Raw genomic sequence first — 15,656 nt, 5'->3', positions numbered from 1 at the left:
CATAACAAATATTTTAAGATTAGATATGTTGCATTGATTTTGCCATACAAAATGTCATGTTTTATCTCTCTTGTATGACGCTTGGTTGATTTTGGAGAATCATTAATGAAGTCTGATATAATTGTATTTTTGTTTACATTTTTGTTTTTAAAGAAAATTACGATTAACAAGTAGTATGTTTTTGGTTCTTATTGCAGCAACATTGCCATTTTAAATACTTACCGTTTCTTTGGAAGTTTTTTTTTTCCATATTTTAACTTTTCATAATAAAGCAATAACATTTAAAGTCCCTTTAACATTGCTGTAAGTTTGCATACTTTATCTGTCACTAGTTGTCCTCAGCAGAAGAGATTAGATAAGGGAAACCTAGATTTCAACACACCATGGCCCATTATTTTATAGAAATGTAGTGGAATTGGAAAGACAACAATTTTCTAAATTACTGAAAAAAGGAAAGAAAAAAAATCAATTTACTTTCATTATTTATTTAACACATAATTAAAATTTTTTACTACAATCTCAATGTGTTTAATGGCCGTTTAGCACAATGATAATGTCTTTAAGGTATTTTTATCTTTTTTGTACAAAATTGTCTGTTTGTAAACTAATTTCCTACTTATATTTAGTATATTTTTGTATATAGTTATTGATAGAACTGACCTTTCTCCAACATTGGTGTGTCTGGTCCACGGCGTCATCCTTACTTGTGGGAATATCTCTTCCCCAACAGGAAATGGCAAAGAGTCCCAGCAAAGCTGGCCATATAGTCCCTCCTAGGCTCTGCCCACCCCAGTCATTCTCTTTGCCGTTGCACAGGCAACATCTCCACGGAGATGGTTAAGAGTATGTGGTGTTTAGTTGTAGTTTTTTTATTCTACTATCAAGAGTTTGTTATTTTAAAATAGTGCTGGTATGTACTATTTACTCTGAAACAGAAAAAGATGAAGATTTCTGTTTGTGAGAGGAAGATGATTTTAGCAGACAGTAACTAAAATCGATTGCTGTTTCCACATAGGACTGTTGAGATGAAGTAACTTCAGTTGGGGGAAACAGTTAGCAGACTTTTCTGCTTAAGGTATGACTAGCCATATTTCTAACAAGACTGTGTAATGCTGGAAGGCTGTCATTTCCCCTCATGGGGACCGGTAAGCCATTTTCTTAGTCTCAAACAGAATAAAGGGCTTAATATGGGCTATAAAACTGGTAGACACTTTTATGGGCTAAATCGATTGCTTTATTTGGACATTTTATACATGTTTATGCTGATAATTCACACTTATAAACTTGGGGAACGTTTTTTAACGTCAGGCACTATGTTAGACACCTTTTCCAGTCAGGGGGCCTTCCCAGTTGTAGGCTGAGCCTCATTTTCGCGCCATTACTGCGCGGTTGTTTTTGAGAGCAAGACATGCAGATGCATGTGTGAGGACCTGAAAGTAGTTGGAAAAGTTCCTAGAAGGCGTCATTTGGTATCGTATTCCCCTCTGGGCTTGGTAAAGTCACAGCAAAGGCTGTAGCTGGGACTGTATAGGGGTTAAATCTGTAACCGGCTCCGGTTTCGTTATTTTAAGGGTTAAAGTAATGCTTAAAGACACTGTGGTGAAATTTTGGTAAATTTTGAACAATTCCTTCATATTTTTTCACATTCAGTAATAAAGTGTGCTCTGTTTAAAATTTAAAGAGACAGTAACGGTTTTGTTTTAAAACGGATTTGTGCTTTATTGACAAGTTTAAGCCTGTTTAACATGTCTGTGCCTTCAGAAAAGCTATGTTCTATATGTATGAAAGCCAATGTGTCTCCCCCTTCAAAATTGTGTGATAATTGTGCCATAGCGTCCAAACAAAGTAAGGACAGTACTGCCACAGATAATGAAATTGCCCAAGATGATTCCTCAGATGAAGGGAGTAGACATGGTTCTACATCATCTCCTTCTGTGTCTACGCCAGTTTTGCCCACGCAGGAGGCCCCTAGTACTTCTAGCGCGCCAATGCTTATTACCATGCAACAATTGACGGCTGTAATGGATAACTCCATAGCAAATATTTTATCCAAAATGCCTACTTATCAGAGAAAGCGCGATTGCTCTGTTTTAAACACTGAAGAGCAGGAGGGCGCTGATGATAATTGTTCTGTCATACCCTCACACCAATCTGAAGGGGCCATGAGGGAGGTTTTGTCAGATGGGGAAATTTCAGATTCAGGAAAAATTTCTCAACAGGCTGAACCTGATGTTGTGACATTTAAATTTAAATTAGAACATCTCCGCGCACTGCTTAAGGAGGTGTTATCTACTCTGGATGATTGTGACAACTTGGTCATTCCAGAAAAATTATGCAAGATGGACAAGTTCCTAGAGGTTCCGGTGCACCCCGGCGCTTTTCCTATACCCAAGCGGGTGGCGGACATAGTGAATAAGAAGTGGGAGAAGCCCGGCATACCTTTTTGTTCCCCCTCCTATATTTAAGAAATTATTTTCTATGGTCGACCCCAGAAAGGACTTATGGCAGACAGTCCCTAAGGTCGAGGGGGCAGTTTCTACTCTAAACAAGCGCACTACTATTCCTATCGAGGATAGTTGTGCTTTCAAAGATCCTATGGATAAAAAATTGGAAGGTTTGCTTAAAAAGATTTTTGTACAGCAAGGTTACCTTCTACAACCCATTTTGTGCATTGTTCTGTCACTACAGCAGCGTGGTTCTGGTTCGAGGAACTAGAAAAGTCGCTCAGTAGAGAGACTCCATATGAGGAGGTTATGGACAGAGTTCACGCACTTAAGTTGGCTAACTCTTTTATTTTAGATGCCGCTTTGCAATTAGCTAGATTAGCAGCGAAAAATTCAGGGTTTGCAATTGTGGCGCGCAGAGCGCTTTGGCTAAAGTCTTGGTCAGCGGATGTATCATCCAAGACAAAATTGCTTAACATCCCCTTCAAGGGTAAAACTCTCTTTGGACCAGAATTGAAAGAGATTATCTCAGACATCACTGGGGGAAAGGGTCATGCCCTCCCACAAGATAGGCCTTTCAAGGCCAAGAATAAGTCTAATTTTCGTTCCTTTCGTAATTTCAGGAACGGACCGGCCTCTAATTCTGCATCCTCTAAGCAAGAGGGTAATGCCTCACAGTCAAAACCAGCCTGGAAACCTATGCAAGGCTGGAACAAGGGTAAGCAGACCAAGAAGCCTGCTACCGCTAACAAAACAGCATGAAGGAGTAGCCCCCGATCCGGGACCGGATCTAGTGGGGGGCAGACTCTCTCTCTTTGCTCAGGCTTGGGCAAGAGATGTTCAGGATCCCTGGACGCTAGAAATAGCTTCTCAGGGTTATCTTCTGGAATTCAAGGAACTACCCCCAAGGGGAAGGTTCCACATGTCTCACTTATCCTCAAACCAAATAAAGAGACAGGCGTTCTTACATTGTGTAGAAGACCTGTTAAAGATGGGAGTGATACACCCAGTTCCAATGACGGAACAAGGAATGGGATTTTACTCAAATCTGTTCGTAGTTCCCAAAAAAGAGGCAACCTTCAGACCAATTCTGGATTTAAAGATCCTAAACAAATTTCTCAGGGTACCATCGTTCAAAATGGAAACCATTCGAACGATTCTACCCACTATCCAGGAAGGTCAATTTATGACTACCGTGGATCTAAAGGATGCATACCTACATATTCCTATCCACAAAGAACATCATCAGTTCCTAAGGTTTGCCTTTCTGGACAAACATTACCAGTTTGTGGCCCTCCCATTCGGATTAGCCACTGCTCCAAGGATTTTCACAAAGGTACTCGGGTCCCTTCTAGCGGTTCTAAGACCGAGGGGCATTGCAGTAGTACCATACTTGGACGACTTTCTAATACAAGCGTCGTCCCTTTCAAAAGCAAAGGCTCATACAGACATCGTTCTGGCCTTTCTCAGATCTCACGGATGGAAGGTGAACATAGAAAAAAGTTCTCTGTCTCCGTCAACAAGAGTTCCCTTCTTGGGAACAATAATAGATTCCTTAGAAATGAGGATCTTTCTGACAGATGTCAGAAAGTCAAAACTTCTAAGCGCTTGTCAAGTTCTTCATTCTGTTCCACGTCCTTCCATAGCTCAGTGCATGGAAGTAGTAGGGTTGATGGTTGCAGCAATGGACATAGTTCCTTTTACGCGAATTCATCTAAGACCATTACAACTGTGCATGCTGAAACAGTGGAATGGGGACTATACAGACTTGTCTCCAGTGATTCAAGTAGATCAGAAGACCAGAGATTCACTCCGTTGGTGGATATCCCTGGACCACCTATCCCAGGGAATGAGCTTCCGCAGACCAGAGTGTGTCATTGTCACGACCGACGCCAGTCTAGTGGGCTGGGGTGCGGTCTGGGAATCCCTGAAAGCTCAGGGACTATGGTCTCGGGAAGAGTCTCTTCTCCCGATAAACATTCTGGAACTAAGAGCGATATTCAATGCTCTCAGGGCTTGGCCTCAGCTTGCAAAGGCCAGATTCATAAGATTCCAATCAGACAACATGACGACTGTTGCGTATATCAATCATAAGGGGGGAACAAGGAGTTCCCTGGCGATGAAAGAAGTAACCAAAATAATACAATGGGCGGAGAATCACTCCTGCCATCTATCTGCAATCCACATCCCAGGTGTGGAAAACTGGGAAGCGGATTATCTGAGTCGTCAGACATTCCATCCGGGGGAGTGGGAACTCCACCCGGAGATTTTTGCCCAGTTGACTCAATTATGGGGCATTCCAGACATGGATCTGATGGCGTCTCGTCAGAACTTCAAGGTTCCTTGCTACGGGTCCAGATCCAGGGATCCCAAGGCGACTCTAGTGGATGCACTAGTAGCGCCTTGGACCTTCAACCTAGCTTATGTGTTTCCACCGTTTCCTCTCATTCCCAGGCTGGTAGCCAGGATCAAACAGGAGAGGGCCTCGGTGATCTTGATAGCTCCTGCGTGGCCACGCAGGACTTGGTATGCAGACCTGGTGAATATGTCATCGGTTCCACCATGGAAGCTACCTTTGAGACAGGACCTTCTTGTTCAGGGTCCATTCGAACATCCAAATCTGGTCTCCTTCCAGCTGACGGCTTGGAGATTGAACGCTTGATTCTATCAAAGCGTGGGTTTTCAGATTCTGTGATTGATACTCTGGTTCAGGCCAGAAAACCGGTAACTAGAAAGATTTACCATAAAATATGGAAAAGATATATCTGCTGGTGTGAATCCAAGGGATTCCCTTGGAATAAGATAAAAATTCCTAAGATTCTTTCCTTTCTGCAAGAAGGTTTGGATAAAGGATTATCTGCGAGTTCTCTAAAGGGACAGATTTCTGCTTTATCTGTCTTACTACACAAACGACTGGCAGCTATGCCAGATGTTCAAGCATTTGTTCAGGCTCTGGTCAGGATCAAGCCTGTTTACAGACCTTTGACTCCTCCCTGGAGTTTAAATCTAGTTCTTTCAGTTCTTCAAGGGGTTCCGTTTGAACCTCTACATTCCATAGATATTAAGTTGTTATCTTGGAAAGTTTTGTTTTTGGTTGCTATTTCTTCTGCTAGAAGAGTTTCAGAGTTATCTGCTCTGCAGTGTTCTCCGCCATATCTGGTGTTCAATGCAGATAAGGTGGTTTTGAGTACTAAGCCTGGTTTTCTTCCAAAGGTTGTTTCTAACAAAAATATTAACCAGGAGATAGTTGTACCTTCTTTGTGTCCGAATCCAGTTTCAAAGAAGGAACGTTTGTTACACAATTTGGACGTAGTCCGTGCTCTAAAATTCTATTTAGAAGCTACAAAAGATTTCAGACAAACATCTTCTCTGTTTGTCGTCTATTCTGGTAAAAGGAGAGGTCAAAAAGCGACTTCTACCTCTTTCCTTTTGGCTTAAAAGCATCATCCGATTGGCTTACGAGACTGCCGGACGGCAGCCTCCTGAAAGAATCACAGCTCACTCCACTAGGGCTGTGGCTTCCACATGGGCCTTCAAGAACGAGGCTTCTGTTGATCAGATATGTAAGGCAGCGACTTGGTCTTCACTGCACACTTTTGCCAAATTTTACAAATTTGATACTTTTGCTTCTTCGGAGGCTATTTTTGGGAGAAAGGTTTTGCAAGCCGTGGTGCCTTCCGTTTAGGTAACCTGATTTGCTCCCTCCCTTCATCCGTGTCCTAAAGCTTTGGTATTGGTTCCCACAAGTAAGGATGACGCCGTGGACCGGACACACCAATGTTGGAGAAAACAGAATTTATGCTTACCTGATAAATTACTTTCTCCAACGGTGTGTCCGGTCCACGGCCCGCCCTGGTTTTTTAATCAGGTCTGATTAATTATTTTCTCTAACTACAGTCACCACGGTACCATATGGGTTCTCCTATATTTTTCCTCCTGTCCGTCGGTCGAATGACTGGGGTGGGCGGAGCCTAGGAGGGACTATATGGCCAGCTTTGCTGGGACTCTTTGCCATTTCCTGTTGGGGAAGAGATATTCCCACAAGTAAACATGACGTGTTGTGGACCGGACACACCGTTGGAGAAAGTAATTTATCAGGTAAGCATAAATTCTGTTTTTCCAAAATCATAGGCCTAATTTCCATTGCTATTGCAAACCATGTAAGCTTGTGGTAAGAAAAAGTATCTCCATTAAAGCCTATGGAGATGTTTTATATTTTCACCAGTTTATACAGATTATAAAACCATAATGGAAACTAGACCATAGTAGCATGTTGCTTCATAGATGGGCTCTCAATCATTAGAAAATAGAGTTTACATTTATTTAATATCAAACAAAAATGCGACTGCCTGACTTGGTACTACTATATTGCTTCTGTGATATACCGGTATTAAAAGCATTGAATTATAGGAAAGGTTAGTTTTGAGAAGAACCTTTTTAAGGGGAAATTTTATATATGCGAACAGTTAGAGATTTAAATCATAGTTCTGTATTTTGGAACAAAATGCAAAAGAAAATGTATGATCTACTACTAAATAGATGGGGTGGTATCTTTATCATATTAGTAGATGTGCATAAAAATGTTTTTTATATTTAATGTAGAAGAATCTAACCTGTAAAATAGATCAAAAACAATATTTATGCTTACCTGATAAATGTATTTATTTATTGACATGGTGAGTCCACGGATCATCATCAATTACTGTTGGGAATATCACTCCTGGCCAGCAGGAAGAGGCAAAGAGCACCACAGCAGAGCTGTTAAGTATCACTTCCCTTCCCACAAACTCCAGTCATTCGACTAAAGGAAATAACACAAGGTGCAGAGGTGCCTGAGCATTATATAAAAAAAACAAAACTTTCTGAAACCAGGGAGGGCCGTGGACTCACCGTGTCAAGAAATAAATAACTTTATCAGGTAAGCATAAATTTTGTTTTCTTTCTAATGACACAGTGAGTCCTTGGATCATTGATTACTGTTGGGAATTAATACCCAAGCCAGAGTACACAGATGATACGGGAGGGACAAGACAGGTAACCTAACCAGAAGGCACCACTGCTTGAAGACCCTTTCTCCCGAAAGAAACCTCAGTTGAGGCAAAAGAGCAAATCTATAGACTTTAGAAAAAATTAGCAAGGAAGGCCAAGTCGCCGCCTTACAAATCTTTTCCACAGAGGCCTCTTTCTTGAAGGCCCAAGAAGAGAACACCTCCCCAGTGGAAGGAGGCTGCTGTCCAGCAGACTCATAAGCCCTACGATAACACTTCTCAACCAGAGAGAAGAGAAGTAGCGTAAGCTTACTGACCTAAATGTCTAACCAGAAAAACAACAAACAATACAGGAGACTGACAAAAGTCCCCTGTAGCCTGCAGAGAATGAACAGAGAAAAGGAACAACTATTTCCTGACTAAAATCTCTGTCCGAAACAACCTTAGAAAGAAAACAAACTTAGTTCGAAGAACTGCCTTATCTATCGAAATACGAGATAAGTAAACCACACTGCAAATCTGAGAGTTCAGAAACCCTCTGAGCAGAAGAAGAACAAAACTCTCCAAGATAACATTTAATATCTATGGAATGTATAGGCTCAAACTGAGCCTGAAAAAAACCTGTAAGGCTCCTAAGGAGCAACTGACTTTAACATGGTTCTGATCCCGACCAGGACCTGAAAAATAGATTGTACATCCGGAACGTCGGCCAGACGCTTGAGCAGCAGAATGTCAAGCGCCGAAAAACTGACCCTTGAGGGTACTAACAAATAACCCCTTCTCAAGGTCTACCTGGATAAAAGAGAAGATCCTTGGGGTCCTTTAAAATACTTCCACGTTGGAATGCTAGCTGTCACCAGAAGCACATGCCAGATAAGTAAACAGGAGCTTTTACCTGAGTTCAAACTCACAACCTTCCGTTTCAGGAGCGGTGGAGCTAACTACAACACCACATCTCTCTTCGCCATATCTTATATAAAATCTTTCTATGGGTAGGCTGACGACCCCGAGTCGTGGTCTTAAGAACCGATTTGAAAGACCCACAATTAGCTAAAAACAAGAGAACAATCTCCAAGCAGACAGTTTAAGAGAAACGATATTTGGATGACAGAAGGACCCCTGAGGCAGAAGATCCTTCCCCAGCGGAAGTCTCCACGGAGTTAGAGACAACCTCTCTACTAGATCCACCTACCAGATCCTGTAAGGCTACAAAGGAGCTAGTAGAAACCCAATGCTCTCTCGCACTTGAACCGAATGATGACTTGCGAAAGGAGAACAAACAGAGGAGGATATGGCAACATGAAATTCCAAGGAACTGCCAGAACATCTATTAGAGGGCTTGAGGATCTCTTGACCTCAAACCGACTTGGGAACTTGGGTTCTGACGAGACCCCAGCAGAACCAATTCTGGAAACCCCCATTTGGGAAATAGCCTAGAGAACACTCCCGGATGGAGATCCCACTTCCCCGGGATAAGTCTGACTGCTCAGAATGCCGCGTCCCTGTTGTCCATTCCAGAAATGTGGATGGCAGATGGACAATAACTGTGAGCACCTACCAACAGAAAATAATCTGAACTAAAGTTCCTCCCTCCTCCTTGCACGAGAGGCAAAGAGAATGATTGGGGTTTGTGGGAAGGGAAGTGATACTTTAACAGCTCTGCTGTGGTGCTTTGTCTCCTCCTGCTGGCCAGGAGTGATATTCCCAACAGTAATTGATGATGATCCGTGGACTCACTGTGTCATTAGAAAGAAATATATGTTTGGATGGGATAAGACGTGCTAAAAATGTAAATGTCACACATTTTACATCTACTAGTAACAGCTACCATCCCTTACTGGGGTGGAACTTAAACACTTTGAGACTCTAATACAAGATGGTTAATTATGCATTGTGAAACATCTTTGCAGTATACTTTTATTATTTATTTTGTCCTCTTTCCCTGTAATTTAACTCTGAAAATTGTGAACTTCCAGTTTTTAGAATTGGAAAAACCCACATTAGACTTCGCAAGCCTAGCCATGCTCAGCAGTGGTAATCGGATAAGGGACTACAAAACAATGGATTCTTTGCTAACAAAATGGCAGTGGCACGCTTTGTCTACTTCATTTTTAAACAAGACAAAAGGTGGTGGTTTTTGGCTGTTGAAAATAAATTGCAGCAAGCAGGTTGTTTAATGCATTCCAAAACGATTTCACAGCCACATAGTATTTTAATGTATTGCAAGACTGCAGAATAATTGTGTTATTACAGGGTGTATTATGTTCCTTTTAATTCATACAAACATATAACTAGATGTTCTCCTGTAGTAAACGTTATGGGTGCACACCCTAATTTTCTCATCTTAACAGATTCAGCAACTCAGCATGGACCAACTAAAGGTAGGTCGAGGTTTAGTTTGGGTGTTGTTGGCTGTGCTCTGTCTCAGTCTGCGGTGTGGTCTCACAGCCCAGTATATGTCCCATCACTTTCCACCTGTTCCTTTTTGTACTTGCACTTTTTACCTCTTAAGGCTTAAGGTAGGACACTAGCTGCCTTTCATGGATCTCACATGAGCCAAGAACAGACCAGATCCTCCAATAAGCCTTACTGATAATTAGACCTTTCTCAATACCAATATTGTGCTATTGTGCCTCATAAAATTTTAACATCTAATTGTATTAATCTATGACAACTCATTGACCTTTACAATATGATGGATTGTAATAGCAATGCCGTGAAAGTGTTACTGTTATTTAAACACACACATTTCTATACATATATAATTTGCTAAAATTACAATAAAACAGTCCACAATATTTTACCTGTTTTTCCAAATCCCTTCATGTGGAGGAATAAATGTGATCCTTTCTACTGGTGAACTAAATAGTTACTTTTTGGAGCTGGATTTATTTTTGTGAAAGATTGCTACACTAAGATCTTTGCAAACCCAGATCTTAATGTGGCGATCTTTCATGAAGGATCCGAATGCACATATCTAGTGTTACCTATTAAAGATTACTTCTAGGATCAAGAACAGTACTGCTGTCCTTTACTGCTTCATCTTCAAGCTAGGCTACAATATTATATATCCTTTTATTACCTCGGATACAACTTTTTGTTATATTATTTGTTTTTATATAGTTTACACATCCTTAACTTGTAATAAAATACTTTTCCATTTTAATAACTGCATCTTAAAATAAAAACAGAAATAAGTACAATTATTAGTACAAATTTAAAACGGCTTTAACTTGAAGCCATTTACCTTTTTAATACCTTTTAAATATATGTAAGTCTACATTTTGTATTCACAATAGGCAAACTCTCCCTTTTGTAGCAGGATTAATTTGATTTAAGCTTAATATAGTTCAGGTTCACTGTCGCTATAAAAGTAAGTACATGATCTTACCCAGAATTCCAAACAACTTTCTAATTTTACTCCTATTATAAGAATTTGCTTAATTTTCTTGGTATTCTTGAATACGCAGAAATGCACTACTCTGAGTTAGCTGAAAACATTAGGGCAGCCAATGCTAAGAGGAGTAGCAAATCAGCAGCTAGCTCCGGGTAGTGCATTGCAGATTCAGAGCCTACCTAGGCATGCTTTTCAACAAAGGATACACAAAGAACAAAGCAGATTAGATAATAGAAGTAACTGAAAAGTTGTGTTTAAATTGCATGCTTTATCAGACTTGTGAAAGAATATTTTGGGATTTCATATCCCTTTTTTAAAGTGAACATTTCTTTCTTTCCCATTACTGGAAAATTATAGTCAAAATTCATATGCTTCACATTTTGCAAGATCTTAAATTATGTAAGATTTGCTGTTAATCTGTCATATTTAAATTGAAAAAGTCAATTTACTGTTTACTCTTTCACTGCATTGCTGCTCAAATCCACAAGCCTGTCTCTTGAGCTGTCCAAACAAAAAATGTTTTCAGGACATTTCAGTAAATTGTATTGGAGAAACAGGGTCTGTTGTTTGCTCCTAAAGACTGGAAAGTGGCTTGGTCTTGTTTTTTCCCGTATCTTTAGTATCTACATTTGAAAAGCTGTGTGTTAAGTTGTTTTAAATAGGCGCAAAATAGAGAAAAGAAATAACTCTGCAGTGACTCACATACAGATCTGTTCTGCACTATTATCCGCTATCTAATATTCCTAATGAATTAAACAATGAAGATGCACTGCAGAAAGGTTACTATAATATAAATATATATATATATATAATTTTTTTTTTATTTTTTTTTAATATATAACACACATGCAGATATGGGGGTAATGTGGACCCTGATCAACCATATCTCTAAGAATAAATTGAATTTATTATGCTATGTGCAGAACATTGGATTATGAAATATGCAATAATTTCTTCATATGTTGCGCTTTTTAATATCCGCAATCGTGTTTGCTCCATTGAAGTCTATGAGGGAATTCGATTTTGCGTTTGCCACTTCTCAAAGTCTATTTGTTACCACTAATTTGCGAATGCGAGAATGCAAACTTTTTACTTTCAACTTGTAATATGAGAGTAAAAAAAGAATTCTATCAGTTTAATGCTCGAACGTGAGCAGAAACTACAGCTCCACTTGTAATCTAGCCCTTGGTTGTTTATACTACAACCTCAACATATGTTTTACTATTCTTTTTGCTTTATGTTCTCTATATGCATTCCTGAATTCTTTATTACTAATGCTGAATGAAAATTCGATGTATCTGCCATTAACTGTAAAGTAAGATTTCCTAATATTAAAGGGACCTGAAACCCAAAATATGTCTTGATTCAGATAGAGAATACTATTTAAAAAAAATAATTCCAATTTACTTCTATTATCAAATTTGCATTGTTCTCTTGTTCTATGTTAAGAGATATTTAGTTGAGTAGTGTGCACGTGTCTGCTGTACCACATGACAGGAAATATAGTGCTGCAGACACGTGCACGCTACCTAACTAGATATCTCTTAAAGTAGAACTAAAGAACGAAGCAAATTTGATAATGGAAGTACATTGGAAAGTTGTTTAAAATTGTATGTTCTATCTGAATCATGAAAATTTTGGGTTTTATATTCCTTTAAACTACTGGACACAACTTCAACAGACTGGTTACTTCTCGCCATGATATTGCTTTTCCTTCTGTTCCTGCAGCTCTCTTCAGAGCCATTTTTTTTTAAAAAATTATTATTTTAACCCTTTACAGGTGCTGCTGGTTGATAAAGATCCACATTTTCATACTGGGAGCTGCCATCTTGGAGGTCACATATTCTTGCACCCAATTAAATAAGTGGTGAACAATCAGATCAGTGATGTTGGCGGCTTTTTTACAGCTTTGTGCGCTTCAAACTAGCACACATAATACAGAGCAGTAGCTTTAATAAAAATGTTTGCAGTTTTTATATGGAGTCTAAAAGTCGCTTGACATTTATAGAAAAGGCCACATAAATTATAGAGCAATGTACCCCCTGCAAAAATGCAAATGCCACACTGATCTGTGAATGTACTTTGCTTCTGTAACAGAATGCAAGAATAGCTAATCTCCAAGATGGACTTGCCCTGTATGAGGATGTGGAGCTTGACCAACCAGCACCAGTAAGGCGTTTAAAATCAGTTAATAAGACAGCAGTCCCTGTAGGAAAAGCAATAGCATGGTAAATAGTCACCATGCTATTGTAGATATGCCCATCAGTTTTAAAGGGACAAATACTCAAATGTTAAAGCACTTGAAAGTGATGCAGCATAGCTGTACAAAGCTTACTAGAAAATATCACCTGAAGATCTCTATGTAAAAAAGGAAGATATTTACCACACCCCACTGTAAAGAGACTTTAGTCCCAGGACTTCCAAGGGAGTGTGCATCTAGAACATGTTGTTTTCCTATTAATATTTCACATGAGATTTAAGTGAAATCTCATGAGATCACAGCAAAGCATGAGCTCAGCACTGCTGATGCTGATTGGCTATTGTGTTTTTGTTCCAACTTGCAGCAGCTATAACTGGTCACAGAGCACTTACTCTGGTGAGCTGAAGAAATGTTGAGGTAAAATATCTTCCTTTTTACATAGATGTTCAGATGAGATTTTCAGATAGTGATGCAGCATGAGTATTTTGTACCTTTAATGTCTCTTATCATATGTTTTTTCCAGAATAGAGTTTTTATAGTTTTCTCTGCTTTTCTCTTATGTGTTTGCTCCACTACCTTATTGATCTTAAAAGTTTCATCTCCTCATGTCCCACCTGCAGACTGTACATACTGTAAGATTTAAATGGACACACTAAGACTTAAAAACAAAACGACAACAAAAAAAACCCCTGAAAATTGTAAATGGGTATGAGTAGATTCAATGGTCTTTTGGTAGGCATGAATATCACACATGTATGGTGGCATACAACTTTTAAATACAATGAACACTAGGTCTTTAACTAGAAAAAAATGTGTATGTGTGTGTGTATATACACATACATACTGAAATTTTTAGCCGTATGTAAGCTACTATCCAGGCCAAAATGTTACTTGCCACTTCTGATAATACCGACTACCTGCCCACTGCCCCACCCCTTCTTTACATATTTTTTGCCATTGTGAACACATTATTGTGCAGTAATTTAAAAAAATAAATATATTATACCTTTAACAAATTAAACAATGCTACATAGAGTAATAGATTAACAAAAATAAGTGCATATCAGTTAGAAACATCAACTACAGGTTCTGGGGAAGTCTTTCTCTCTTTCTCTCTTTCTCTCTTTCTCTCTTTCTCTCTTTCTCTCTTTCTCTCTTTCTCTCTTTCTCTCTCTTCCTTTCTCTCGTGTTTTGAATAAAGTTGATCAACATTCATTCAATAACTTTCACTCAACGTCATTAAATTTCCACTCGCCAATTTTAGTAAAGAGTGTAAATTTTAAGCCCTGAGATAGATATATATACATACATACACACATAGTGCCATTTTAATTTAATAATACTTCTTATAGCTAAAAGTCCTTTCTATGTCCCTTTTATGTATATTTCCGTGACCTCTCTGCAGTTCAAATTGGAGAACGCAACAAAGCAGACAATAGCGCTGTCTGACTTCTGAATTGCTTTAAAGCTGAATATTGTCATAGAGAACAACATGACTTATCAGCATTTTTAATAAACAAGAGTAGTTATACAAAGCATGATTATTATTTATTATTATTGGTTATTTGTAGAGCGCCAACAGATTCCGCAGCGCTATAAACGCAACAAAACACAAAAAGTACAACAAAACAATTATAGGGATCAAATGGGTAGAGGGCCCTGCAAGTGTTGCACTGTTGTAGTCAGCTCTTAAGAAGGTGATCTACAAACAGCTGGACTCTTAGGCTTACATGCTAAGGGGGTTCAGGGGATAGCAATGGAGGAGTGTAACTGGTATAAAGTAAGGTTAGCATAGGTTGTATGCATCCCTGAACAGTAGAGTTTTTAGGGAGCGCTTGAAGCTTTCAAATCTAGGGGAGAGTCTTGTGGAGTGAGGCAGAGAGTTCCACAAGATGGGAGCCAGTCTGGGGAAGTCCTGTAATCGGGAGTGTGATGAGGTAACCAGAGAGGAGGAGCAAAACGAAGGGGACGGGAGGGAGAGTATCTGGAGACAAGGTCTGAGATATAGGGGGGAGCAGTGCAGTTGAGGGCTTTGTATGTCCGAGTGAGAATTTTGTTTTTGATCCTAGAGGCAAGAGGAAGCCAGTGAAGGAATTGGCAGAGCGGTGCAGCAGATGAAGAGCGACGTGTAAGGAAGATGAGTCTGGCAGAGGCATTCATTATGGATTGTAAAGGAGCTAGGCGGCAGGTGGGGAGACCAGAGAGGACAGAGTTGCAGTAATCAAGGCGGGAAAGAATGAGAGAGTGGATTAAAATCTTAGTTGTGCCTTGTGTAAAGAAGTGTCTAATTTTAGAGATGGTTTTTAAGGTGGAAGCGGCAGGCTTTAGCCAAGGACTGAATGTGAGGAGTGAAAGAAAGATCGGAGTCATGTGACCCCGAGACATCGGGCATGCGGGGTAGGGGTAATGATGGAGTTGTCGACAGTTATAGAGAGATTGGGAGTGGAGATTTTGGAAGAAGGGGGGGAAATGAGGAGCTTAGTTTTGGAGAGATTTAGCTTGAGGTAGTGAGAGGACATCCAGTTAGAGATGTGAGAAAGACAGTTAGTGACACGGGTTAGCAAGGAAGGAGATAGGTCTGGTGCAGAGAAGTAGATTTGGGTGTCGTCGGCATACAAATGATATTG

General features: G+C 39.7%; 1 protein-coding gene across 2 annotated transcripts in view; it reads left to right on the top strand.

Annotated features, from left to right (window-relative positions):
- Window positions 1-15,656, top strand: part of ACLY (ATP citrate lyase) — a 179,777-nt gene that overhangs the window by 73,883 nt on the left and 90,238 nt on the right. Inside the window, exon 14 of one of the 2 annotated variants that reach the window (XM_053698904.1) lies at window positions 9,784-9,813. The exons of the other annotated variant lie outside the window; for it this stretch is intronic. Within the exon in view, the coding sequence (XP_053554879.1) occupies window positions 9,784-9,813 (30 nt within the window). The remainder of the gene's footprint in view (window positions 1-9,783; window positions 9,814-15,656) is intronic. 2 annotated transcript variants of the gene reach the window in all.

Source organism: Bombina bombina, chromosome 1 (assembly GCF_027579735.1).
Source record: "Bombina bombina isolate aBomBom1 chromosome 1, aBomBom1.pri, whole genome shotgun sequence".
NCBI classification, from domain to species: domain Eukaryota; kingdom Metazoa; phylum Chordata; class Amphibia; order Anura; family Bombinatoridae; genus Bombina; species Bombina bombina.
This window is presented reverse-complemented; position numbering and strand designations above follow the sequence as displayed.